Source organism: Malus domestica, chromosome 15 (genome assembly GCF_042453785.1).
Source record: "Malus domestica chromosome 15, GDT2T_hap1".
Lineage (NCBI taxonomy): Eukaryota > Viridiplantae > Streptophyta > Magnoliopsida > Rosales > Rosaceae > Malus > Malus domestica.
In genome coordinates, this window is record NC_091675.1 from 10,976,042 (window position 1) to 11,003,584 (window position 27,543).

The 27,543-nt window shown below is 39.2% G+C and overlaps 4 protein-coding genes and 1 long non-coding RNA gene across 8 annotated transcripts; 3 read left to right on the forward strand and 2 right to left on the reverse strand.

Moving 5' to 3' along the window:
• Positions 1-7,426: 7,426 nt before the first annotated feature.
• On the reverse strand, positions 7,427-10,782 carry LOC103424781 (uncharacterized). Of its 2 annotated transcripts, none has more exons than XM_029095197.2 (6): positions 10,642-10,782; positions 10,413-10,492; positions 10,120-10,234; positions 9,955-10,015; positions 7,958-9,483; positions 7,427-7,862 (listed from the first exon to the last, which is right to left on the reverse strand). In XM_029095197.2, the coding sequence occupies exons 5-6, from the start codon at positions 9,461-9,463 to the stop codon at positions 7,839-7,841; spliced, it is 1,530 nt and encodes a 509-aa protein (XP_028951030.2). In that variant the 5' UTR covers positions 9,464-9,483; positions 9,955-10,015; positions 10,120-10,234; positions 10,413-10,492; positions 10,642-10,782; the 3' UTR covers positions 7,427-7,838. The 2 variants fall into 2 exon arrangements, with proteins under 2 accessions (XP_028951030.2, XP_028951031.2); XM_029095198.2 differs by having other exon boundaries at positions 7,958-9,487.
• Positions 10,783-12,426: 1,644 nt separating this feature from the next.
• LOC103415542 (uncharacterized) lies at positions 12,427-16,004 on the reverse strand. 2 transcript variants are annotated; one of them, XM_070814139.1, is made up of 8 exons: positions 15,862-16,004; positions 15,605-15,792; positions 15,127-15,457; positions 14,922-15,046; positions 14,735-14,831; positions 14,507-14,616; positions 13,854-13,928; positions 12,427-13,023 (listed from the first exon to the last, which is right to left on the reverse strand). In XM_070814139.1, the coding sequence occupies exons 3-8, from the start codon at positions 15,194-15,196 to the stop codon at positions 12,973-12,975; spliced, it is 528 nt and encodes a 175-aa protein (XP_070670240.1). In that variant the 5' UTR covers positions 15,197-15,457; positions 15,605-15,792; positions 15,862-16,004; the 3' UTR covers positions 12,427-12,972. The 2 variants fall into 2 exon arrangements, with proteins under 2 accessions (XP_070670240.1, XP_070670239.1); XM_070814138.1 differs by having other exon boundaries at positions 15,591-15,792.
• Positions 16,005-17,657: 1,653 nt separating this feature from the next.
• LOC103431373 (uncharacterized) lies at positions 17,658-20,285 on the forward strand. Its single transcript, XM_008369522.4, has 5 exons — positions 17,658-17,954; positions 18,297-18,353; positions 19,149-19,334; positions 19,486-19,525; positions 19,938-20,285. The coding sequence occupies exons 2-5, from the start codon at positions 18,351-18,353 to the stop codon at positions 20,018-20,020; spliced, it is 312 nt and encodes a 103-aa protein (XP_008367744.2). The 5' UTR covers positions 17,658-17,954; positions 18,297-18,350; the 3' UTR covers positions 20,021-20,285.
• Positions 20,286-20,522: 237 nt separating this feature from the next.
• On the forward strand, positions 20,523-25,418 carry LOC103400315 (uncharacterized). Of its 2 annotated transcripts, none has more exons than XM_008338965.4 (3): positions 20,523-21,030; positions 21,123-21,185; positions 21,321-21,794. In XM_008338965.4, exons 1-3 carry the CDS (start codon positions 20,710-20,712, stop codon positions 21,333-21,335), a joined length of 399 nt encoding a protein of 132 aa, XP_008337187.3. In that variant the 5' UTR covers positions 20,523-20,709; the 3' UTR covers positions 21,336-21,794. The 2 variants fall into 2 exon arrangements, with proteins under 2 accessions (XP_008337187.3, XP_070669979.1); XM_070813878.1 differs by having other exon boundaries at positions 20,789-21,030; positions 21,321-25,418.
• A 415-nt stretch (positions 25,419-25,833) lies between these two features.
• On the forward strand, positions 25,834-26,732 carry LOC139192227 (uncharacterized). The gene is made up of 3 exons (XR_011576219.1): positions 25,834-26,057; positions 26,141-26,238; positions 26,414-26,732. It is a non-coding gene; the product is annotated as an uncharacterized lncRNA (long non-coding RNA).
• Positions 26,733-27,543: the final 811 nt, after the last annotated feature.

The window sequence follows — 27,543 nt, forward strand, 5'->3', positions numbered from 1 at the left end:
CAAGATTATGACCTCCATAACCAAAATCTTCAAGTAGATAATCCATCGATCTGTTTTCGTGTGACGTCCACGGTCCACGGATAACTACCCTCACTATCTGCAAGTGAAATTCCTTTCTATCTTTTAATAATTTACAATCACTGTAACATCGTTATATTAAAAGTTTAAAATGCATTTTGAACTTTAAATATGCACTACTTAATCTAAAACATTGGAACTTAGCGATCGTTATCTGAAAGAATTGATGTTACAAAAGAATATGGAATTTGGGTTCTCAGTTCTTAATCAAATGATGTAATCTTCAATAAACAAGAACATGAAATTCTGCAATTATTAGCAAAACTTGTGAATCAATATGACGCCAAGAGTACGCGTCTTATTCTTCTCTGACTACTCATAAACTCGAAAACTCTGCTCGAGAATCAATCTTCCACATTGATTAGTTGATGTTATACTATATATTTCATACTAATTTTAGTGTTAATTTATTAGTTATTTTGTGAGAATTTTAATACTTTGAATTATATATCCAATGTAGGACATTCGATTTCCTCTTGAGAAAAACATGATCAAACAAATGAATTTTGGAATGATTCCAATTGGATGATGTTCGTTTGTCTTTCAACTTTTTCGTGTCAAAGTTTCAGATTTTTCTACCAAGTGGTTAGATATAGTGTCACATCCCGGCCTGGGTCCACCACATCCCGGGCCCGTTCCACTACCGTAGCACGATATTGTCCGCTTTGGGCCCCGACCACACTTTCACGGTTTTGTTTCTGGGAACTTACACGAGAACTTCTCAGTGGGTCACCAATCATGGGATTGCTCTCGCGCGCTACTCACTTAACTTCGGAGTTTCGATGAACTTCGAAGCCAGTGAGCTCCTAAAATGCCTCATGCTAAGTAGGGATGAGAATATACATTTAAGGATCACTCCCCTGGGCGATGTGGGATATCACAAATGGGGATGAAATAAAGGAGCAGCGTGCAGTGCTGTCAAATTGACTTTTTGGACTTATTTGGGCTTTTTGGCATCCAAGATGGTGTCTTTTGGGTTTTCAGGCTTTTTGCAATTATGTTCGGGATGTCCTAAGCTTTAATTCTAGTCATTTTGGACCTGTTTTGGAGCCCTGAAGATCCAGAAATGTGGCTGATTTGTGGATGGGCAGATTTCCATATTTGATTAGGATTATGTTTCCTAGTTTCTCTAAACTTAGTCATTAGGGTTTTAGAGAAGAATGCATTATTTTGGAGAATTTCAGACTTTTTACCTACAAGGTGTTTTCTATCTATATTCTTAATGACATTTTATTTTATGATTGTTAGTAACTAATTCCGTTTGCTAGGGTTAGGCCACGAGCCTTAGTAAGAATATGTAATTTCTTTTCTATTTGCTTATAATATTATGCATGCACGTTTTGAATTATTAATCATCGTGTTTAAAACTATTTAATTGTCTTGATGATTGGCCATTATTGGGATATTTAGAAAAGTAATTTGATACAATTACCTTGTACTCTTACCGAGTACTAACTACTATATTAACGAAGAATCGTGTACAAAATTGGCCATGCTGCAAGGAGCCATTTCACACGTGATATAATTCAAGGGAAGCCCCTTCCAATTATTAGCAAGAGACCAAACTTAAGGACCCCAAAAATCATGAAACTCAGCTTCTAAATCAAATCGTTCTTTGAGATACTCGACAATTTGCGGAGAAACAAGATAACAGAAGACTATGGGGTAACCCCTTTTTCCTGAGTTCTTGGTCCTCATGAGAAAGCACCTCCTGCATTAGATTTCTCCAGATATACTAGATTTCTATACCTTTTTGTCATCTCTTTCCGCTATGGACGGAAAATGTCATATGGTTTATGGTAATACAGAAGTTTAACTTAGTTATGCTCAAAAGTTGAACATGTCATATACATTTCTGTATGGAATCGAAAATGTGAAACACAGTATGTATGTTTAAAAAGCACTGTTGTGCTAGGATAGCACCAAACCTTATGGAACCAACTCAATCTAACCCACAGGAAATTTATCAAATGAAAATGCAAGAACAATATAGAAAATAACACCAAGATTTTAACGAGGTTCCTCCACAGTCAGTGTAACTGGAGTACGTCCTCGGAGCAGTAGGAGCTCACCCAATAATCCACTATCAACCAAATGGGAGTTTACAAAGTGTTGGCAATCTCACAACCCAAATAACCCAATACACCCAATAGTTCTCACACACCAAAGAAACAAATAGAGAAGAAAATATAATGAATAATTTCTTCTCTATACATATAGCTCAAAGCTATTACAACAACAATTACTTTGGTTGATGATTACTAATCAAATGAAGCAACAACTTCTTCTTCTGTTTTAGGCTCTCTGCAACTCTCCCTTGCTCTCTGCAAAAGGAGCTCTTTCTTCTCTCTGTTTTCTTCTCCAAACCGAAAATGAGCTCTCTGCTTCTTTCCCTTCACTCTTTTCGGATGCACCCCACACACAAAAGCAACCAAAACACTTATTAAGAACCATAAGTCACGGGTGGTAAAAAGAAAGAAAACTTTTCCCATTTTTCTTCCCTAAAACAAGGAAAGGTTGTCCACCTTTTTCTTTATAATATTTTTTAGCCGAAAGTTCATTTGGACATTTGTCCATTTGGCACTTGGCCAATTATTCAACAATCTCCACCTTGGCCAAGTTCCGAAAGACGCCATGATAAGCCAAAATGCTTCAAAACTCCTACTGCTCAACGCCTTCTTTATATAGGCAAAATGTGAGCCAAGTTCAAGCAATGAATAAACTTGGCTACACCAACAACCTTAGTCAACATATCAGCGGGGTTGTCTTTAGTTGGAATCTTCTGGAGAATGATCTCCCCTTCACCAACTACTTCACGAACAAAGTGATAACGCACATCTATGTGCTTGGTCCTCGCATGATGAACCTGATACTTAGCCAAATAAATGGCACTCTGACTATCACAATGCACCTCCACCTGCTTCTGATCAACCCCCAAATCTCTAATCAGCCCATGTATCCAAATGGCCTCCTTTATAGCTTCAGCAACTGCCATATATTCAGCCTCTGTAGTAGACAAGGCAACAGACGACTGCAAAATGGACCTCCAACAAACTGGTCCTTTAGCCATAGTAAACACATAGCCTGTAGTAGACTTCCTTCCATCCAGATCACCTGCATAATCTGAATCAACATAACCAACTGCAAAATGACCAATACCAGAGTCATCTCTCTCAAAGCATAAACCAACATTTCGAGTACCATGGAGATATCTCAATATCCACTTAGCTGCTTGCCAGTGCTCTTTACCTGGATTATGCATATATCGACTCACCATGCCAACTGCATGAGCAATATCCGGTCTAGAGCATACCATTGCATACATCAAACTACCAACCAAATTTGCATATGGTATATTTTTCATTTGCAGCTTCTCTTTATCATTTTTAGGATATTGTAGAGAACTCAATTTAAAATGAGGAGCCAAAGGAGTACTAACCGGTTTGGTTGAATCATGAACTCCAAACTTCCGAATCAACTTCTCAAGGTATTGTCTTTGATTCAAACTGACCAAACCCTTCTCTCTATCTCTAGTGATCTCCATGCCAAGGATCTTCTTCGCTTCACCAAGATCCTTCATCTCAAACTCATTCTTCATTTGTTTCTTCAATTTCTCAATCTCTTCAACATTCTTTGAAGCAATCAACATATCATCAACATATATCAATAAATAAATGAAAGACCCATCTTGCAACTTCTTGAAGTACACACAATGATCATATTGACTTCTAGAATAATTTTGGCCTCTCATAAATTTATCAAACCTCAAATACCATTGTCTTGGAGATTGCTTCAAGCCATATAGTGATTTCTTCAATTTGCAAAACAAATTCTCCTTCCCTTTCACTACATACCCATCCGGTTGACACATATAAATCTCTTCATTCAAATCACCATGTAGGAAAGCCGTCTTCACATCAAGTTGCACAAGCTCAAGATCATATTGTGCAACAAGAGCTAACATAATACGAATTGAGGAGTGTTTCACAACTGGAGAAAATATTTCATTGTAGTCAATGCCCTCCTTTTGTGCATACCCTTTAGCAACTAATCTTGCTTTAAATCTCACATTGCTTTTCTCATCAGCATCTTCCTTCTTGGCATACACCCATTTGCAACCAATAGCTTTCTTGCCCTTAGGCAATTTAGCTAACTCCCAAGTCTTGTTCTTCAAGAGAGAATTCATCTCATCACCCATGACATTGCACCACCTATTCTTCTCCTCACTCTCAATAGCTTCCTCAAAATTGGATGGAATCTCTTCAGTGATAATAGGAAGAGCAAAAGCAACATAATCACTATACCGAGCTGGCTTAGTAATTTGTCTCTTTCCTCTGTTCTTGGCAATAGACTCTTGAGGTGAAACTTGCTCTTCAACTTGAATAGAATCTTCAAGTTCAACTTCTTCAACATCCTCATGGTCTCCCACTTCTTCACTTGTAGTGGCTTCGACATCAGCGGAAATAGGATTTGAAGTACCAGAGGCAACTTTCTCAAGCTCCACCTGTTGGACATCTTTCACATTCTTCTCAGAGACTTTGTACATACTTTCTTCGTCAAATGTCACATCTCTACTAATTACCAGTTTCTTCATCTCTGGACACCACAACTTGTAACCTTTGACACCACTACTAAAACCAAGAAAGATAGCCTTTTTGGCTCTAGGATCAAGTTTATTTTCAGTCACATGAAAATAAGCAGGTGAACCAAAAATACGGATATAGTCATAATCAGAAGAAGGTTTTCCAGTCCATACCTCAATTGGTGTCTTACCCTGAATAGCAGCTGAGGGTAACCGGTTGATGATGTGACATGCATAATTAACTGCTTCTGCCCAAAACGACTTGCTCAAACCCGACTGAGACAACATACATCTAACCTTCTCAAGCAAGGTTCGATTCAATCTTTCTGCAACTCCATTTTGTTGTGGAGTTCCCCGAACACTGAAATGTCTCACAATTCCTTCTTCTTTGCAAACTTTAAAGAAAGGATCGGATGTGTATTCACCACCATTATCCGATCTCAAAATCTTAATCTTTCTCCCAGTCTGGTTCTCAACCATTTTCTTCCAACCCAAGAAAATGCTTAACACCTCACTCTTGTGCTTCATAGTGTAGACCCAAGACCTTCTTGAATAATCATCAACAAAGGTCACGAACCAATGTCTACCACTCAAAGAGGGAGTCTTTGTAGGACCCCAAACATCCGAATGCACATAATCAAGAATGCCCTTCGTCTGATGTACAGCAGTACCAAACTTCACTCTAGTTTGCTTCCCCAAGACACAATGCTCGCAGAAGTCAAGCTTACAAGTCGTGGCACCTTTTAGAAGACCTTTTTTCACAAGCCCTTGTAGAGCTTTCTCACCAGCATGGCCTAATCTCATATGCCACAATCTAGTAGTATCTGAATCAGATGTGCCCATATTTTCAGAGACTACAGATGCTTCACCTGTCATAGTGCTTCCCTGCAATAAATACAAATGGCCACATCTAGGAGCTTTCATCACAACAAGTGCACCATAAGTAACTTTCAATGTATGTCCATCTGAATGAAACCTGAAACCCTTGGATTCCAAAGTACCCAAAGAAATAAGATTTTTCTTCAAATTCGGTACATACCGAACACCTGTCAACTCTTTAACCATGCCATCATGCAACTTCAAACGAACTGTACCAATCCCTTTTGTTGTGCAAGGATTGTCATCTCCCATGAACACAACGCCACCATCAAACTCTTTCAAGCTTGAAAACCAATCCTTGTGAGGAGTCATATGATAAGTACAACCCGTATCCAACACCCATTTAGTAGCACAATCAAATGATGAGGAAGTGGTTAAAGCAAAATAAAAAACATCTGTTTCAACCTCAGCAACATTGGCTTCAGAACTTTCTTTTCCTTTGGTCTTCAACTTAGGACAATTTTTCTTCCAATGGCCCTTATTATGACAAAAGGCACATTCATCTCTTTCCAAGGTTTTTCTACCTTTAGAGTTTCCTCTAGGTCGAGAGTGTGATTTTTTTCTACTAGAAGATGACTTCCTCTCCGATGATCTACCTCTAACAAATAAAGCTTCAGAGGTACTATCATGATTTTTATCTCTATGCCTCATTTCATAATTCATCAAGGCATTTGACACATCTTCAAATTTCACAGTTTCTTTACCATGCATAATAGTGGTAACAAAATGCTCATAAGAGTCCGGCAAGGAATTCAACAATATTAAGGCCTTATCTTCATCCTTAATATCCTCATCTAAATTTAACAAGTCGGCAATCAACTTATTAAAAGCATCAAGGTGTCTAATCATTTTTGTACCTTCTTTGTATTGGAAGCGGTAGAGCTTTTTCTTCAAGTGTAGCCGGTTCTCTGCACTCTTCGTCATATACTTGTCTTCCAATTTTTGCCACAACACACTTGCTACCGTCTCCCGCATCACAAAATACTTCTGAGTTTTTGCAAGGCACAACCGAATTGAAGAGCAAGCCCACAAATTTAATTTTTCCCATTCCGGCTTCGACATAGTTTCCGGCTTCTCTCCCAAAGCGGCAAGTAGATCTTGTTGAGCCAACACATCTTTGACCTCACATTGCCACATCCCGAAGTTGTTTGTGCCATCAAACTTTTCCACTTCGAACTTTGCATTTTGCACCGTCGTTCTTGCAAACCCGGAACTGCTTCCAAAAGGATTCTCATCTTGCCCGTCTGACATCTTTGGCAATTAGACAGTACCCAAGAGCAACTAGTGCTCTGATACCAATTGTTGTGCTAGGATAGCACCAAACCTTATGGAACCAACTCAATCTAACCCACAGGAAATTTATCAAATGAAAATGCAAGAACAATATAGAAAATAACACCAAGATTTTAACGAGGTTCCTCCACAGTCAGTGTAACTGGAGTACGTCCTCGGAGCAGTAGGAGCTCACCCAATAATCCACTATCAACAAAATGGGAGTTTACAAAGTGTTGGCAATCTCACAACCCAAATAACCCAATACACCCAATAGTTCTCACACACCAAAGAAACAAATAGAGAAGAAAATATAATGAATAATTTCTTCTCTATACATATAGGTCAAAGCTATTACAACAACAATTACTTTGGTTGATGATTACTAATCAAATGAAGCAACAACTTCTTCTTCTGTTTTAGGCTCTCTGCAACTCTCCCTTGCTCTCTGCAAAAGGAGCTCTTTCTTCTCTCTGTTTTCTTCTCCAAACCGAAAATGAGCTCTCTGCTTCTTTCCCTTCACTCTTTTCGGATGCACCCCACACACAAAAGCAACCAAAACACTTATTAAGAACCATAAGTCACGGGTGGTAAAAAGAAAGAAAACTTTTCCCATTTTTCTTCCCTAAAACAAGGAAAGGTTGTCCACCTTTTTCTTTATAATATTTTTTAGCCGAAAGTTCATTTGGACATTTGTCCATTTGGCACTTGGCCAATTATTCAACAAGCACTCCTTCCGTATGTATATCACTTACAACCGGCCTCTCAATTTCAAAATCACAAAATGTACACGAATGCATCCATCGTACAATCCTAAGAAGACATGTTTTTATTGGTAAGATTAATATACAGATTCAAAAATTTACATTGTGTATGTTATATGTATTAGGAGCTGCCAAAATCAAATCAATCTGTTCACACCAACCACTGGAGAAGAAAAAGTCAGGATACTCTTTACAGAATCTTTTTTGCATAGCACGTTCAAAACCGATGATGCATGAAGTTCATCAGCATCGCTGGATCTTGATCAAAGCCAAAAGTGCAGCATTGCCTATTCAATAAAAGGAGAAGTGGAAATAAGTCCTCAACCTCTGCATTCAAGGCGAACAAGATTCACGCTTAAAGGAAAACGCAAGAAAATCATACCTCCATAACTTTGTGCAAGGGCTCATCATCCTGGGGACGGGGTTTCTTAGGCTTCCAACTACGCATTTCGGACTGTATTAAATTAAGATGCTCGTGTATCTCCTGGAACAGCTTCAACTCCTCTTCTCCCGCATGACTAATTTCTTGCCTTATATTATTCCTTTCTCCCTCGAGCCGCTCTATTCTCCTCCACAACTGTTGAAATTTCGCTTGCTGAGATTCCGTAACCCCACCACTCACCGCTTTCTCCCTCACATTCGAGTCAGCACTACTTATCACATCTCTTGGTTTAGGTATTTTGTTCTCCTGCTTCTTGGTATGCAACATTTTCTTTACCCTATCCGTTTCATCTCTAACATATGCTTCTGTCGTCTCACCCATGACCAAATCCGGCTTACCAAGCCTCTTGTCAAGTTTCACAGTCAATGCACTAGGTTCTTTCTTCTCTCCTTCACCAGCTTTACTGTTTTCATAACTTTGTGGGACTTCGAAGACATCATAGACGCTTGAGGAGCACGAAGGGCTAACAGTCAGCTCCCTTCCCTGTAGATTCTCACTCTGCTTAAGTTGATCCAAACTAGCAATAATTTCTTCACTGTCGAGTTCATTTTTTGGGCTTATGCATATCTTCGGAATTGGAGGCAATGAACAAGTCCTAGATGGAGGACCCTTCAAGAGTACAGATTTTCCCCTACCATAATCTTTATAATCGGATATCTCTTTCACTCGCGCATCTAACTTCTTAATCTGCTCCCATATTGTATTCATGTTCCCGCCTGCATCATTTGGAAATTTCTTCTCTACATCTAGGCTCTGGACATTGACTTCCTGCTCCACCTTCTTCTCCTGTATTTTTGTAGCAGGTTCGGGTTTGGGGATCATTGGTCTGTCTCTATCTCGTTCTCTTTCTTTATCTCTTTCTCTTTCCATAGTGCTTTTCTGTTTGAGCAATTCCTTGAGCTCAATTGGAGGTAGAGAGTTGATTCTTCTAATAGCCCCGCTAACACTTGTTTCCCCACTGCCAAAATCGCATCGAGAGTTGATTCTTCTAATCGTCCCATTAACACCTGCTTCCCCACTTCCAAAATCATTCCTTTGAAACAACAGATTCTCCGGATATACGTTTTCACCAGCGCCTAACTCCGTGCTGCAGCCCATGCTTAAAAGCTTGTGCCTATAAGCCTGAAGTTGGAACTCAAGCGAAGCAATTTCCATTTCTTTCTGATAAATGAGATCTTCGAAAATGGCAAGAGCTTCCTCGGAATGACAAATCTTTTCCTCCGCCAATCTCTTGTATTGACTCGCTTCCATCTTCATAGCGGACTTTTCTCCTTGCAAACGCAATATCATGGATAGAGCTTCATCAGCTGCAGTAGATGATGCTTCTCTTTCCTGATCCAGATCATAGTAAAGCTTTTGCAGCAGTTGCTGCTGTGCTCTAAGCGCTTCGGTTAGCGTTGCAATATCAGTTTCAGGCATCCCACAAGGCACACTACCCTCCGCCATCTCAGTTCTATGGCAAAAATCTGACTTCCAGAAAGAAACAAAGCTATTCAAAATCATCAGTATTTACTTCAAATTCACATAGACAGTAACAAATTTAAACTCCATTTGAGGTTCCTAAGAAATGTAAAACTAAACTATTCAAAAACATAAGTGAAGAAATTTAGCTCACGAACCACAAAATTATACAAGTAATAAAATCGCAATTCGATGAACACAACAACAAACTAACCCGTACCAGCTGTAAAAGAAGAAGCCAATATTGAGCATACATTTTGTGAGACTATTTATATTGAAACAATCCTTATGATTCCGTATTAAAATCAGCGTAGGAAACAGAGACACAATTCCAATCCAACTATGAGTGCTAAGTATCAAGATTTAAAACACTATAGCCGGTTTCTAGCACTCTCAATCATACTCGTATTCTAACAAGAAATTGAAAACCACAGAAACAACACATACAAAGGAACCGAGAAGCAAAGTCACATTACCTGATTGCTGCGCAAGGGGCGAAAACTTGATCCTCGGAGCCAAACCCAGTTGAGAAAGTCACTGCGTAAAGAACCAACCGTGTCAAAATTACTTCTTCTACAACATCGAAAAGGAAAGAACACAAACACGAAGAATGGGAAAACATATTAAAAAAAACAAATTACATGCAACTTGTTTCTGCAGAACAACGAATTAAGACAGAAGCCGGAAACGGAGAAATTCTCTATCCGCGCTTTTCTGTTAAGGAACAAGCATAAAACAAGTCCACCTTCTTTTAATCTGCAATCAATGAGAAAACGCGGAACATCAACGAAACGCCCCAAATGCTTAATGGTTGGAGCTTCCCAGGTTCAATTAGGTTCTTCATTCTTGTCCAGATTAACAGCATGCACGCAAATGGGATTTAATGCAAGTACAAAAAAAGGCTAACGTAAAAAAAAAAAAAAAAAAAACCTACCAAAAATTGAATCTTTGTTATTTGCCTTCCTTATAAAACAGCAGCAGAAGCAGAAGCAGAAGCATTCATTCGGACATATTCTGAAACAGAAAGCATTGAATAAGGTTAAACATAACTGTCCTTGCCTTTGTTTCCACGGAGGTAAATCATACGACAACATCGGCAAACACAAAATCTCTCTTCTTTCCGATCAACCAAACAGATCAAACCAGAAACGATGTCGTTTTACCTTCTCTCCCGGCGATTCGAGCTTCCCAGAACTTTCGATCGCTGTCTCAAATCTCAATAGACTAATAATCTAAAATCTTAATCCAAATTAATTTTTGTTAATCATTGCGATGTGGGACCCCTTCTCTTCCTTTTCTCCCGCTACCGTTTTTAAAGGGTCCGTTTGATATTTCAAAAAGTCGTTAGTAGCTGGTTCAACGGTTACAAATTGTACAAGACGGCAGCAGGGTCCTAGATATAACCCAGTATGCACCGACCACCTGAAATATTTATATTTTGAGAAGCAGCCGACCACATGATATTTATATGGAGATTCGAGATGGGGATTGGGACACTAAGGTGTCGGTATCCAAGTTAATTCTATTTTTTTTTTTTTACCGGGTAATTCCTTATCTCTGTGCATGTGGTCAACCATACAAAATTTCCGATTTTTTTTTTATTTAGAGAAATGACTTACATGCATTTGATCATACTGACATCTGAAATAATAATACAATAACTTTCTAACATAGCATTGTGCCTAAATTTTCGCAAAGTGCATGTAAGTTTCTTTATTTTTTGCGTGTGGGCAGACAATGCATAAATGGCTTGCACAAATTTAGTCCAAAATAATTAAAAGGGAAATTAAATGATATAAGAAAAAGCTTCCATGTGGCCCATTATTTGCTTGTGATTTTGAATTTGTGGGTTATCCACATGACACATCCATGATTCATGCTTGCATCATGTTCTCATCGAGGACAGGATGTGTTCATAATTTTAAAAGGGCAGTGCCAATCATACATCTATTTTTACTCATGTACATTTTTCAAAATTTTATTGTCATATCAAATGAATTGAAAAAAAAATTAATAATTAAAAATTAACAAGGTGTGTAGAAGTAGAAACGGATGCTTGAGTAACACTATCATTTTATTTATTTTTAAATAGAAAAAAAGTAATGAACAAGGAAACAAAAGCGTGCATGACATCTTCATGAATGGACGACAAAATAAGAAGAAAAATGATGGCAATAAATAAGGTGGGGGTATGGTGGGGCGGGTGGCCCGCTCCGATTCAGTCCAGTCCGGCCGGCCCCCAGTCCAGACAAAGTACTCTGACTATTTCACAGATTAGTACTGTTTGCAAATGCATGTCTTAGTTTAAGAGAAGAGATTCTTTCCTGATCTTTTCCAATAAGATCACCAGATTAAGTGATCCAAATCTTTAAAATTTCATTTAGCGGTAAAAAATTATTATAACTTTTAAGGGATCAAAACAGGTAGACCGTTAATGAAATTTTAAAGATCCAGATTATTTGATTCGGTGACCTTGATGGAAGAGATCCGGTTTATAACGTATAAGACTTTTTAGTTAAAATTGTGTTTGAAATTGACATAACTCTTTAGCTTTGTCTTAACAATGAAAATCGTAAAAGTAATCTTCGTAAAACATTAGTCAATTATTCTATTAATGTGATGATATGACGTTGCATGGGAAGGAAAGAGAATGGAAATATGAGAGAAGATAATCCTACTCCTATAGTGACTTGTGAATTAACGGCATATTTTTTTCCTTTTCTTAATATATAAAACCAAAAATGAGAACTTAAAAAAAATCATGATCTTTATCTGGGGAGTGAACCCAGACCAAAAATGATGTGACATGTGGTTAATCCACTTAAACTATTTTTTTTATAATTAAGAAATGATAAAAAAATATATGATTAATCCACATGTTACTATATGGTTGGATTTATAGGACCTAAGCAGTGCTACATGAATAATTGACGAATTTTTCAGAGAAATACAAAAATGATATATGATAGACAAGCTCAGAAACCGCTTTTATCGATCTTTATACTAATTTCAAGGACTATTTAGCTAAAAAGCCCAGCCTAAAAGAAAGAACAGAATGCACAAACAGAGATCATTCAGGAACAAGAAGATCTGAAGGGACATGTGAACTAAAGTAGAAGGGACATGTGAACTAAAGTAGGCGAAGAGTATGAGCACGGTTAGCTAGTAATAATGAATGGTGGATTCAAAACCGGTGCCGTGCAAGATGCATCTGGAGAAAGATAACACACTGACATGATCGTTAGCCCTGGTATTCTTGGACGCTCGCAAGAACCAAATACTCCAATGAGCGAAGCTGATAACACTCGTATATGAACCGAAGCTGTCTATAAATTACGTTATAACAAGCAGAACTGGCGACAAATCGTTTCCATCTGATCTACTCCATAATTCTCGTTGTTCGAAGGCTCAAAGCCATGCAATAGATAAGAGAGCTTGTTGTGCCTCTGCTTTTGACCCCGAGAAACCTAGCTCCGAGATTTGTCAATCTCATTTCAATCCACCGGAACCTCGACCTCCATCTTCAAATCAGAGTTGCCAAGAGTCTGTACACAATGAGGAAGAAAAGTTTGACATCACTTTCTTATTTTCGGCATACATATAGTGGTTTCGACAAATTTGATAAGTTAAACTGAAATTCAATGCATGTATGATTATTCAAGTAATGTTTGCGAAAGTATTAACTAATCTGATTAGAGAAGAACCAAGAACAAATAGACAATTAAGTTGTCTTACACTCTTCGGTATTTCAAGAAGAGTACAGCATGTTCAAAGAAAGGCAAACCAGAAGGGAAACAAAACATCTCAACTTCTTGAGATGTTAAACCTTCAAGCCGTTTTATCACAGCGCTAACCTGTATCACATATATGCTGGACCCAACAATAGTGTGACTTCGACGAAGATAACTTAAGAACTTTGGAAAAATTTCAGAGGGCCTCCATTCCCATAAGGAAAATGAAGCTATTACTTCTAGGCCGAATAGAAAGTAAAAAGTCAATGCTATATCCTTGAAAGTTGAAATCCATGCAGGTAGATGAAATGAAAAATTGACGTTCTCTTTCCTTCATTCAATCCACGGACACATGAACACTGTAAGATATGGTTTCCAAAAGGCAAACAAAATTATACTAATCAGAGCAAATCTCATTGACCTATATGGGCATGATTAGGAAGGGCAATGCCAAACAAAGTTATACCAAAACGAAGATCCAAAATTCATAACACAATCACTAAGATGAAACAAGCAAAGCAAAGTGATAAAAATCATACAAGGGAATGGCCAGACCAGTTATATACATACATACATACATACATATATATATATATAAAATAACGTCCATCAACTACAACAGAGAACTCATTATGTTGTGGTACCTTCACAAAGTCCGATATGCTTAACAATGAATCCTTTGTGTAGCCGGATTCCTCAATGACATGCGTCAATACTTGCTGTAGAAAAATAAAACCGATACGCAAAATATCAAACACACAAAAAGGAAACTTAACAGACTTGGTAACTCCAGTCCCAGAACAGGTAATTCCATTAATCTTGTATAAAAGAGAAGCTGAAGTTGAGTTTTCAATCAAAAGTCCTCTTTTTTAGTAAGAAAACCAATGCATAGTCATTTGGAAAACCCGAATCCTAGATGAAAAACCAGATTATATTTTGATCAGTAGCTTTAACAGATGGTGAATAAACTGAATACCTGTATACCAGGTAACTGAACATAGTCCGCATAAACCTATTCACGATGAGAAAAGCTTGGGCAATATATACTTCACAGAGATAATTTTTTTTCAACATACGGACTCGTTGCATAATTAGAGTGCCCTGCCTCGCTCCCAAGTCTAACGCAAAATACTCCAGAGTTTACAAAGAATGGTTCATAATTGGATAACACAATTTTGCGAAATGTGCTTAAGCACCTGTGTAATTACTGAGAACTCGAGGTTAACATGAATTACGAAAAGTTAGTAATTTTCCCTTCAAAGATTCTAACTTTAACATGGATTGTAAGAGAACCAACCTCCCTCTGTTGCTCAGATATGAACTGCCCCGTCAAATCCCGCAAAACATCCAACATGTCGCTGAGTGCGACTTTCCCATTGCCGTCTGAATCATATACCTTAAAAATAACTGTAAAACAGATACACACCCCAAACTGCAACTCAGAAACAAGACCAACAAATCAAGCAAGCTCATAGTAGCCAACATATCCTTCTAATATTGAAACTACAAATGACGAAATTATTACACTCGATTTTCTGCTGCAAGCTTGCACGAGAACTGAATGCTGATAAGAATAATACGAATTCCTTAAAGTTCAATCCATCCAATATCTTCAGCAACCTCTGAAATATGAATTTGAATAAATTTGTATTAAAAAAATGTGAAAAATTAAAATAAAGCCTCAATCTTTGAGAGAGAGAAAGAGATACTACCTGACAGAGAGGATTGACGGCGAATTCGGGAACGGACAAGAACTCATCGGAGGAGATGAAACCTCCGCCGCTGCGATCGAGCTGGCAGAACCGCTGGTACAGAGAAACTATCTCCTGCTGCGAAACTTGAAAAACGAAACGCACAAATCGAATCGAATCGAATCAAACAGCTCAGAGACATTAAAAAAAATGAAAAATTGTTTACATGTGTTGTTACAGTGCTCCTGGACTTCTTCGATGTCGTACTGCGTGAGCATCGAGGATGTGTTGCCCATGTCGGCGGTGGCGAGGAGGAGGCGAGATCAGGTGCGGTGAAGTCTACGGGAAGATGCGGAAAGGAAACGCCCTAACGAGCAGCGGAGATAACAAGGCGCTTGTAAAGCCGCCACCTTTGCAGGGAGGGACGGGCTACAAAGGTTGTTGGAGTCAATGTCGCACGCAGCAAGTGTGGTTGACGGCCGAGGATCTGCTGTACCCAATTTCATGTCTACTTTGTGTCTCTTTATTAGTTTTTTAACATGTGTCTTTACGTAATTCTGAAATTAACACCGGTAATTATTACATATAACTAATTAAAAAAAAAACCACAGAATTACAAAAAAATAAACATGAACAGTCAAATAAACACCGGCAACCACACCTAAAAACGAACAGTCAAATAAAGTCTACCTCCTCGTCCTCACCGTCGTCAAAGCCCCTGATTTCCAGAACCTTTTCGTTCCCTTGCACGACCACCTTCAATGTCTTAATCTTGTCCGGGATTCTTCTCAAACCGCTTCAAATCGCGGTTGCGATTGGAGGTCAATTTGCTGTCATATAGGATTACACTTGGGCGTGAACTAATTAGGACTCCTCATTAAACAATGATTTGCTGCCATAGAAGGATTAAACATCAATTTGCAGCCATAGAAGGATTAAAAATCAATTTGCTGCCATTTACCTATTAATACGAAGAGCTGATTAAACTGCGATTTGGGCGTGAACGGCCTGATGGAGGAGAAGAGGCCCAGTAGGATGTCATAAGCGGAGGCCCCGTAGGGGATTTGGGCTTGAATGGCAATTTCTACAGTTCTTTAGTTTTTTTTTTTTAATATAGTTATATATAAATTGTTAGCGGCGTTAATTTTAGAGTCAAGTGGGGAGACAGGTCAAAAAAATAATAAAGAGACATAAAGGAGACACGAAATTGGGGACAGCAGATCCTTGGTCGTGGTTGACTGGTTTCCGTTCCGGCATGTTGGATCCATTTGTAAGTTTATTTGTTAATTTTGTTTGGGTAAATTACACTTTCATACCTTAGGTTTGAGGTCTATTTCAATTTCTTACAACATCTTTAAAACATTTCATTTTCATACCTTAAGTACTATTTTATTTCAAAATAATACCTCCGTTACATTTTTCATCCATTAATCCGTTAAATGCTGACGTAGCTGCCACATATATGCTGCTACCAAATGTCTGTCACGTGGCAAATAAAATAATTTTTTTTATACCTGAATTTTCTCAACAAAAAAAAAAGAAAAAAAAGAAACCCACATCTGGAAGCAGAAGAAGAAGAAGGAGAAAAAAAAAATTGCCCCCCCCCAAAAAAAAGCGACCCACATATGCAAGAAGAAGGAGAAAAAAAAATTGTCCCTCCCCCAACGACCCACATATGCAGGAGGAAGAAGAAAAAGAAGAAGAAGAAGAACCCCCTTCCCCCACTCACCGTCCGGCGACCCAGCTCCCTTCCTCCCTTTTCTTTTTCGTCTTGTTGTAGATGTGGGTTTCATTTTTTTGTTTTTGAAAAAATTCAGGTTTAAAAAAAAAGATTTTGTTTTTTTTTGCAACGTGGCAGACATTTGGCAGACACATGGCATATATGTGGTAGTCACGTCAGTATTTAACGGATTAATGGATGAAAAATGTAATGGATGTATTATTTTGAAATAAAATAGTACTTAAGGTATGAAAATGAAATGTTTTAAAGATGTTGTAAGGAATTGAAATAGACTCAAAACCTGAGATATGAAAGTGTAATTTACCCATTTTTTCTTTGATAAATTTGAACAAAATGTAGAATAAAATGTAGTTAAAACATGATGACAAGTGAGTTAAAAATTTATAAAAATTAAAAGGGAAAATAGATTAAAATTAACTTTTCAAGGTTCAAACATTAATGAGTGGCCTAGTAGTTGAAAATGAATTTCATACCTGTATTTCATAGGCATGTTTTGAGTTCGATTCTGAAACTGGTGAATCTTACTGTGGTAGCCAAAAGAGGTTGAAATGCCTTTATGAGTCTTCCTAACCCCTAGAATGATGAACTGTCATGGCGAAGACAACAGCTTATCCCTTAAAAAAAATCAAGAGTTATTTCTTCTAGTAGTATTTTTCGTCATTTTTTTGTTTTTAACATACGATATTATCTACACTAAAAGGGAGGGGGTGGGTTTAGCCTCACAATGGATCATAATGTGGTTTAAACTCGCATTTGGCGAGAATCGAATCTTAGACCTTTCACTTACAAGGGAAGAGAAATACCACCAGGTTGTAATATTAAGTGACATTATTTTTCGTCACTTGTATAAGAAAGTTTTGAGTTTGAATATGGTAAATAACAAGTTCGTAACTAATTTAACACTAATTTATTTAATTTAAAATATATCGTTGTTTTATAAAATTACGAAGAAAAGAGATAAATTAAAATTATATAAAAATTAAGGGGGCAATTGATTAAAATAAACTTTTAAGGGGCCAAATCGCCAGTGGGGGGCGTATCGCAGAATATCCTTTGTACATTTTTGGTCGAATTCGCTGAAAATCATTGGTGTCGGTCAAAGAAATATTTTGTTTTCTCCAGCGCGTGAGCTAGCACCTGCCCCTATCACTCCCCCAATACTCAGCCGCTCAACCGGAGAAATCGCCCTGACCGGCGGAGGGGTAAGTCTGAGTTGCAGAAACCTGATTCGCGCGCAGGGACGGCGGAAGAAAGAGGCTCAGGTTGATTTCCGCGCGCAGATTTTGGCCGGCATATCAACTCACCGCTCCCAGGTTGCTTATATCTGAACTGCGAACAATTCATAGATCAAATTTTGTTGTCAAAGTAACAGCAGAAGTCCAGATGATTTTTTTTATAAATAAAGAAGAAAACTTTGGTAATTCTGTAGACTGTTGGGTGAAATTAAAGGTTGCCCGTTTTCTGATTTACTGAAAAACTAGTAGGGTTAAATGCCATTGAAGAATTATGAAATAAACTAGCTAACTTTGTTGTTGAATTGTTTGATTTGTGGTTGATGCACATGGATTTTGTAGTTTATGCACCTGAGCATAGTAGAATTTTCGTGATGCATAACATTGAAGTGTCATATATTTCTAACAGAATTTTTTTGGCAGACTATTAAAGTGAGAAATACTAATTCCTGCGCGTATTCGGTTCAGAGTTGAAGAATGGTGGGTGCATTCATGATCCTCCCTAACTCTTTCGTTTTGTTACATTGTAATTGTTGGCACATGTCGATGAGTACATTAAGATAACGAAGGAATGAATAAATCCTGCAAACAGAATCATTATATTGTAAGGAAATTGTGCTTAAAGAAACTCAGGGGTTTGTTTTTTGATCATCTAATCGAAACTCAAATGGTTATTCATATTGATTAATACAAGGTTGGAACTTGGAAGAGTGACACCTCCGGTTATAGGAAGCAAATGTAGGCAACTTAGATGCACTGTCCTCCCTTAAGTAATCTCATGTGTAAAGCCATGTTATCGGGTGCTGGTTGCACAAGTGAACTTCTTGTAACTGCTTTGGGGGCATATTGAAGCTTTCCTTTCATAAAAGACCAAATTGAGAGCAAAATATGAGGTTTTAGAACATAATTCAGAAGAAGACTACCAAAAATGTAGGTGTCCATATCTGAAGCCTTTGAGTTTGAGATATGGATTTGATGCTAAGTTGCGTTTTGGTCATATTTGTGCATGGAGATTCAACCTATTTATTGTGATTTGTTTGATCAGAGTGCGTCTAGTACTTGAAAAAAAAGGGATTGAAATTGTGTGGCCTGTATTTTAGGTCACTGTAGGTCTTGTTCTTCGACTTGATATGTTTTTCGTTTTAGCCGTTGCATATTTAAGAAATTTGTACGGAATACAAGACTAAGAAAAGATTAGTGGTTTCAATGTCTCTTTTATCATTAACAGAAAGGAAATAAATGTATGTCTGATTTGTATATGTGTATGTTTTCTAGGCCATGTATATCCGTGTTAAGCGTAGTAAGACAACTTACTTTATCCAGTGTGAACCAACTGAGACAAGTTTAGATATTAAGCAGAAATTGCATGATCTTACTGATCAACCGGTCAATAATCAGCGCTTGATCTTAGTCAGTACCGGGGAAGTATTGGAGGATTCAAAGACGTTGGCAGATCAGAAGGTATGAAACATAAGTTGCAGTTTCCTCCCTCCTACTTGAACTTAAGAGATTCAATACTACGATTAAATTTCATCACATTGACATTCTAAATACTTATCCATTGAGCTCCAAATGCATTGATGTCTTCATTGATGTTTTTATGTCCTTTCAGGTTGAAAATGATGCCGTTGTTGCATTGGCCTTCAGAAAAGGCAAGTCTCTCATCCTTTTGTTCTTTCAATCCTCACCTTAAGTTAACTCCAAGCTTATATTTGGCATGTCTACTTTGTTATCGGGGTTGTTAGTGGTTGATATGGGTTGCAAACTGAACGCCTGTTTGTCGAGCCACATTCATGGATGAAAATACACTGCATCCCTATTAAATGGTAGCCGATGTAGGCGATGTAGAAGAGATGGAAAGCTTATTGAATTACATTGGCATGAAATCTTGAAACCCCGAGGAAAAAGGCACAAAATAGGGCAGAATATGCATTCCCGTCGTGAATTGGATTGTGAAATATTTCAGACACTGTTTGAGGACCATTTTGATTTAGTCATGTTTTTTAAGACCAGATTGTGTATTGTTCTTTATCTTATGTTTGCTTTGGACTTGATGGCCTCCAGATGACAATGAGTTTGAAGAGGTCAACATTGTACGACCAGACGACTTCTATCAGTCTCGTGATGCAGATGCAGGCAATTGGTGAAGTCGGAAACATTGCTCCGGCGGTAGTCTAAATCTGAGATTGTTTCCTTCTCGTGCTCGGATTTTTAGGACAATAATTGTTATTTTTAGCAAACAGTTGTGTTAAAGTCTGTAGATGAAATAATTCATTCATGAAATTGACAACATTAGTAGTCTTTGTATGAAATAAACAAAAGATAGTGGTGCTAAAAAAATGATTAGACATTGTTGGTCCTACTTTATATGATGGAAAACTTGGATAAATATAAAAGGGTTAAAATCGCAAATAGTTCTTGTGATATTGGAGTCGTAACTTTGGTCCATTACGTTATGAATCGATTAATGTCGTTCGCCACGTTATCGCTCGGTCCTCCATCAGAAACTCTGTTAGTGTGGTTGACGTGTGGGCAAAGTGTCTCCTATCAACTGTGCACACAAGAATTTTTTTAATTTTATTGTTTTGGAAAAAAATAGACTAGTTGGTGGCTTGGTCATGGCGATGTATCATTATGGGGGCAGGGAGAACTCACAGAGTCATTCCAGCCTCTCCTGACCACTATCATATATTTATCAACGCTAAAAATCAAACCCAAAGCGTGTGATGTGAAAGACGGGCATGAAATTTGTCCCAAAGCTACGTAATTCTCATTTTCGGTTGGCGTCGTTGAGTTGTATTGAGCTTGGCCCTTGTACTCCCATTGGGCCTCAAAAATGAAGGATTTTCGACCCAAAACGGCGTGCCGTTTCTCTGGAAATTTGCTTCCTTATCCCAAACCAAAACCCACTCAGTGGAAAGGGCGAGACTCTCCGGTCTCCACACCTCAGCGGAAAAGCCATGTCCCTCCTTCCCTCCACCTCCAAGCTTTGCTGAAATTGAAGCACAAAGAAGTGCAGGGGACGTCAAGAACAAGTACGAGGGCATATGGAGGCTGTCCAAGCTCGGCGTCTCCGTCGACAAGGACCCCGGAAAGGACTTTCTCGGCGTCTCCGATGGCTTGCTCGAACAGATTGCCAAAGTGCTCGAATTTCCCGGTAATTTCATCCGGCAGCAGTAGTGTTCTGTGTCAAGCATTTTTGTTCAAGTTTTCACATTTTTCTTGTACGTCACTTGTTTTTCGTTTCAGGTTCCTTCGATGCTGCCGACGGAGGCCTTCACGGTGGTTCTGAAATCTTTTGATGCAAGGAAGGTATGTTATTTTGTTTTGAGTTTTGGTTTATGGTAGAAAGTTAGAGTCTTGGAAAAACGGCGATTCGCGTCGCGTCTGTGAATTCGTTTCAAATGGTAAAGGAAGAGTTATGCTGATTTTGATTTTGTTGCCCAGCAAGTAATGTGCTGAAAGAACCGAAATTCGTATACATTGTGGAAATGGATGTCGACAAACTTCTGAGTCTCGACCCTCGCACTTGGGGACTTCATTCCGAGTTGGAGCCGAAAGTCGGGCTGGTAGAACACATGCCTGAAGCGAGAAAATCTGGAGATTCGATCAGTATAATATATGACTTATAAAAAGTACATCAAGGTACAGTTTCTAGTGGTGGTGGACATAACACGAAAAATGGATCCGGAAGGACATACACGTACGCACCCCACGGCTACAGAACCAAAAATTGCAGTGGTGGGTAGCGGATCATCAGGGTTGTTTGCCGCCCTTGTTCTTGCGGAATTTGGTGCAAAAGGAGAAATAAGTATACAGCATTTTTATTTTCCTACAAACCCTAATGTTTAATCTTATTCGTTGCTTTCATTTTGTTGATTTATTCTGATGGTAAAAAATAAAGTGTTGTGTTAAAATCAACTCCGTTTTTGTAATACTTGTTGATGCACAAAATCAGCGAAGACTTTGGTACAACAGAAAGTGTCAGGTTTTATGACCTTCGCTTGGTTGCTTCGGTCACTAGTGAGGATAAGTACGTAAATGAATAGAGACAGAGAAGCAAACACAGGATGTACGTGGTTCACCCAGATTGGCTACGTCCACGGAGTAGAGGAGTTCTTATTAGTAGTGAAGGGCTTACACAAGTACAAAGGATCAAGCTCTCAATTTAGTGAGTTCTTGTGAATGATTTCACACAAAATGGCATTAGGCAATATTGTGGGGGAATGACCCCTATTTATAGAAAAACTTGTAGCTTTGTCACATTAACATGTGTTATGTTGTGATTGGTTCTTGATGTCGACACGTGCTGCGCTCTGATTGGCTTCTAATCTTGACACGTGTCGAGTAGTGATTGGCCTCCTGGTCGGAGGGGAACTCTTCTGGGTCCTTGACAGTATAGCGTTGGCCGGTGCTCGGTAGTTTCGGGATTGGTCAAGTATGGTACAAACAGTGCTCCCCTAAGTTCCCGAGTGAGGGAAACTCCTCGGTTGGGGACTTGCAAGATCCGATCCCTTGAGTAATCACGAAACTTCTAAGTACCGAAGTGTGGTCTGATCTTCATCTGCCCTTCTCTGGAAGTACCTTTCCTCCATCCGGGAATGGTGTATTTAGCTGATGTTGACGCACAAGGTAATGTATCAATTTCACTTGAAGCTTAGTTGTAGTTTCGGGCTTAGTCAAGTGTGATACAAACCCTATAGTAGGAGTCCCCAAGTCGCCGAGCTAGGATATCTGCCGAAAGAGGTGACAGACAAGGTAAGCAGTCAAACTTCCAAGTAAGCAACCCAGGATCAGAGGTTTGACTTCGGCTTCCGGTTGATTGTTCTCATTCTCCTTGTCTCTCATTCAACTGCCAGGATAAGGAGAAGCAAATGGATAAGAGATGATATGAGATACTTTTGCTTTTGAAGAAGTAACTTTCCACAGGCTTATTCTTGAACTGTGCTGGAGGGTTTTCTGGTGCCCTTCAGAGTATAAGGCCGACTCAAAAATTTGAGGGTCAAAACAAGTCCATCAAATCTAGAGTACGTTCGACCTTGATGATATGGGATACTTTTGCTGTTGACGGAATAATGAATGTGGTCTGGAAAGGTGTCGTGCTGTAGTGATCTGTTTCAGCCCACCGTTGAACCTTCTGCTTCAATCTTTTGCATGGCAGAAGTGGTGTGCAACCTTTGCATTTAAATGGTCCTTCAGAACATTCCTTCATAGTGACTCATCCCCGCTTGGCAGCTTCAGTGTAAAGAGCCAATATCTGATCAACTGTCATGAGGTATTTGCCGGTGGAATTCGTGACCTTGACAGCAGTTGAGGATGAGTACTCGAGAGCAATGCTAAGTAAGCAACCAGGCAAAGGCTCCAGGCAGTCAGTTCCAAATTGGAGGTTTGATTTCAGGTTCCGACTGACTGCTCTCTTTCTCCTTGTCCTGCAGGTGTGGACAAGGACAAAGACAAAGACAGGGAGAAAGCATGATATGTGATACTCTTGCTTTCGACCCTGATGATATGAGATACTCTTGTTCTTGGTGTGGCTTATTTGCTGAGGTATTATCGGGGGGAAATAAAGCTGAGTATTTCGAGAGGTTATGTTGAGGGTGCCTTTTCGAATGCGAGAAAGGGTTGAGCATTTTTGCAGGTTTGCCTGTCCGTTGAGGAGGGAGGTCAATGTATATAGGGATTTCCCAATAACAAGTAGTAATGCTATTCCTTTACCCTTCTTGGTCACAGCAATGTAGTGGGAGCTGCCAGCTTCACGTGTTTTAATTTTGTCAGAGCACTTTGAAAAAGTGGTATGTGGTATCTGGAAAGCTGATATTACGTGTGAAGATTACAGACAAGCTTTATCTAAGGAAATCTGGCTCTCGAAGTTCTGAGAGTTGTGCCTCTTCGGCTTTCGAAGAAGCAATCCCGTCGAGGATCTGACTCTCGAGATTCGGAAAGCGGTGCTACTCCGGTTTTTGAGAAAGTAATTATGTTGGGAGTCTTTTCTCGAATGTGAGTAAAGGTTGGACGTTCTTGCCAACCTGTCTTGCCGCAAAACACGGAGGTCGACACACATAGGGACTTTCCAGTTGTCAAGCAGTGGTGTTGTTCCTTTGCCCTTATGGGTAATAGTAGGGTAGCTGGAACTTCGAAATTCTCGTGCCTAAACTTTGTCAGAGATCTTTGACAAAGTTATATGTGGTACCCGAGGAGTTGATGGTGCATATGGAGAGCGGTGATTGAACAGTAAGATTCACGTGCTTTCTACTTCACCAGAAATCTTCGACAGATTGCCCGTAATTTCCGCAAAGCTGATTGTGCATGTGACAGGTGCTGACGAGGCTGAAAAAGCAGGTGCTTCTTCGATTTCTGAGATCGGCCCTCGTGGTCTCTGAGCAGCCCAGCTTTTGAGAAAGCAAACGCCTCTTCGATTTCTGAGATCGGCCCTCGTGGTCTCTGAGCAGCCCAGCTTTTGAGAAAGCAAACGCCTCTTCGATTTCTGAAGCTCCGTCGAGTGCAGATTTTTATAGAGGCTGGCATTAAGTTCCACAGCACACTTGAATCTCTACCAGTAGAAGCTCATTTCTTGCACTTCTAAGATCTTGATTTGTCTGACCTCTTCCTTCTTCAACACATTTGAAAATGTCTGGACCCTCCGACCGTCGTTTTGACTTGAACCTTGGAGAAGAGACAGCCACGCCTTCTCCAGACAACATATGGCGCCCATCCTTCATATCCCCTACTGGTCCTCTTACCGTTGGGGATTCTGTGATGAAGAATGATATGACCGCTGCAGTGGTGGCCAGGAACCTTCTCACTCCCAAAGATAACAGACTACTTTCCAAACGGTCTGATGAGTTGGCTGTTAAGGACTCTCTGGCTCTTAGTGTTCAGTGTGCAGGTTCTGTGTCTAATATGGCCCAACGCCTATTTGCTAGAACCCGCCAAGTTGAATCATTGGCTGCTGAAGTGATGAGTCTCAAACAGGAGATTAGAGGGCTCAAGCATGAGAATAAGCAGTTGCACCGGCTCGCCCATGACTATGCTACAAACATGAAGAGGAAGCTTGACCAGATGAAGGAATCTGATGGTAAGGTTTTACTTGATCATCAGCGGTTTGTGAGTTTGTTCCAAAGACATTTATTGCCTTCGTCCTCTGGGGCTGTACCTGGTAATGAAGCTTCAAATGATGAACCTCCAATGCCTCCTCCTTCTGGGGTTTTGTCAAGTACTGAGGCTCCGGATAACCACCCTCCGGTGCTTTCTCTTTCTGGGGCTCTACCGACTGCTGAGACTTCCCCTAAGCAACCTTTGTGAAGGCTCCCTTTTGTTTGTTTATTTTGACTCATGTATATGTACATATTTGTGGCTTATCGAAAATATTAATAAATAAGCTTTGCTTCATTTCAACATATTGTGTTAAATACACCAAAGCCTTCTTCATAAAGTTCTTTGAATTTTTTGCTTTTGTTGAAACCTGTATTGTTGAAGCTTTGTGAGTGAAGCATGTAGTTTGAGGTAGTGTTCCCTTAATTTCCCGAGTGAGGAAAACTTCTCGGTTGGAGACTTGAAAAATCCAAGTCACTGAGTGGTTGTGAGACTGCCGAGTATCAAGGTGCAGTAGCATATGGTGGGAGTCCCTCAAGTCTTCAGGCGAAGAGAGTTGCCGAATGAGGTGTCTCGCGTGTTACTAATTTGTCAAAGTAACGAATTCTTGTTTCGATGTCACACATTCGTATATGCTTTATCTAAAAATATTTCCAACTTTTGTGTGTTTGATGCTGCATGCTATTGACTAGACAAGATCAAGTGCAATTAGTGGCTTTTCTCTCTTTTTCATCTTTTCTTTGGTGGAATTGCTTTTCGTTTCCACTAATCAGCCTGAGTGGATGCAAGATAACACCTTTCTCTATAGCTCAGATTGCAAAGTCGTCTTCATGAAAGTTTTTCCTTATCTTGTGAACTACAACATATCCAAATTTGAGATCCATCGGAGTAGTACAACTTCAGAAATTCAAGTATGATGAGTAACTGTTCATCAATGTTCTGTTAATCCGTCAGACTTGTTGTGAGCTTCGAAACTCCATTTTCTCTTGTTCAGATCAACATACTTTCTTCATCGAAGTTGTTCCTTAACTTGTGAACTAAAACATATCCAAATTTGAGGTCCCTCGGAGCAGTATAACTCCAGAAATCCAGGTATGATGAGTGACTGTTTATCATTTGTCTGTCAACCCGTCAGATTTGTTGTGAGCTTTGAAACTCTATTTTCTCTTGCTCAGATCAGCATGATTTCTTCATTGAAGTTGTTCCTCAGCTTGTGAACTACAACATATCCAAATTTGAGATCCCTCGGAGCAGTATAACTCCAGAAATCCAGGTATGATGAATGACTGGTTATTATTTTTCTGTCAACCCGTCAGATTTGTTGTGAGCTTCGAAACTCCATTTTCTCTTGTTCAGATCGGTATGCTTTCTTCATTGAAGTTGTTACTCATCGACTCTTTCATAACATATCAAAAATTCAGGATGAACTAACGGTTAAATATTTCCAGATCTTCGAAACATCACAACAGCTTCGAAATCTGCAAGAAGCCGACTATCATGTTTGGAGCTTCAACACTTTAATTTCCGTCGCTCAAACAGAAATGGTTCCTTCTTGAAAGTTGTTCATATGCTCAAGAACTATAGGGTGTCCAAAATTCAGCTCCATTGGAGAAGAGCAGAGGTTGCAGAAATTTGATAGATGAAAGGAGGCGGAAGAGGGAGAGAGAGAAAAAGTTTCTTGGGTTGGATTTCTATTTTGGGGCAGATTCTAATTTTTGTAGCACCTTCATTATTGATGAATTGCTTGTACTTTTGTCCATTATGAAACTTGGGACTTTGGCTTGTTGTTGGATCTATTATAATATGTTTGGGAACATATATAAGTGAATAAATAAGAAGGAAAATTTTGGGCCCTTGTGGGTGTAAAACAAAAAATGTTTATGTTTACCCAAGTGTTTTTGTACAAGTTCAAGGGCATCTTGGGTTTTGTGAACAAAATTTGTTTATTTGGAGCAAGGTTTTGTGTTGAAGCTTTGTAGGTGAAGCTTTGGTGTTGAAGCTTTCTAGGTGAAGCTTTGATGGTGAAGCTTTGTAGGTGAAGCTTTTTTAAGTGAAGCTTTTCGGGTGAAGTTTTTTTTTTGGGTGAAGCTTTGTGGGTGAAGCTTTGGAGGTGAAGCTTTTCGGGTGAAGTTTGTTGGGTGAAGCTTTTTAGGTGAAGCTTTGTGGGTGAAGCTTTTTAGGTGAAGCTTTGTGGGTGAAGCTTTGTGGGTGAAGCTTTGGAGGTGAAGCTTTTTGGGTGAAGCTTTTTAGGTGAAGCTTTGTGGGTGAAGCTTTGGAGGTGAAGCTTTTCGGGTGAAGCTTTTTGGATGAAGCTGTTTTTTTTTTTTTTTTTTTTTTTTTTTTTTTTTTGGCGCTTGACACGGTCTTCATTTGCTTGTTTTGTAGTGACTGTGGAAGACGGATTGCTTTCTGATTGAGAAGGGTTCCGGCATCGCTTGCTATGAATGTAAAAGAGTGAGGGCTGAGTTGGCTAAATTACCTCTTTATTGAATTCATTGCCAAATGGCCTTCATTACATAGGATGCCGAACGGCTATAGCTCAACACTTGTACATCGTGAGTCTATTTGTAGTAGTACT

Coding starts and splice junctions, on each gene's coding strand:
- LOC103424781 (XM_029095197.2), bottom strand. CDS start 9,463: ATGGCGGAGGGTAGTGTGCCTTGTGGGATGCCTGAAACTGATATTGCA. Junction 7,863..7,957: donor CCTTGCACAAAGTTATGGAG/GTATGATTTTCT, acceptor TTTATTGAATAG/GCAATGCTGCACTTTTGGCT.
- LOC103415542 (XM_070814139.1), bottom strand. CDS start 15,196: ATGGGCAACACATCCTCGATGCTCACGCAGTACGACATCGAAGAAGTC. Junction 14,832..14,921: donor CCGTCAATCCTCTCTGTCAG/GTAGTATCTCTT, acceptor TTCATATTTCAG/AGGTTGCTGAAGATATTGGA. Junction 13,024..13,853: donor GCATATCGGACTTTGTGAAG/GTACCACAACAT, acceptor CATTGTGTACAG/ACTCTTGGCAACTCTGATTT.
- LOC103431373 (XM_008369522.4), top strand. Junction 19,335..19,485: donor AGACGTTGGCAGATCAGAAG/GTATGAAACATA, acceptor ATGTCCTTTCAG/GTTGAAAATGATGCCGTTGT. Junction 19,526..19,937: donor TGCATTGGCCTTCAGAAAAG/GCAAGTCTCTCA, acceptor GATGGCCTCCAG/ATGACAATGAGTTTGAAGAG.
- LOC103400315 (XM_070813878.1), top strand. CDS start 24,501: ATGTCTGGACCCTCCGACCGTCGTTTTGACTTGAACCTTGGAGAAGAG.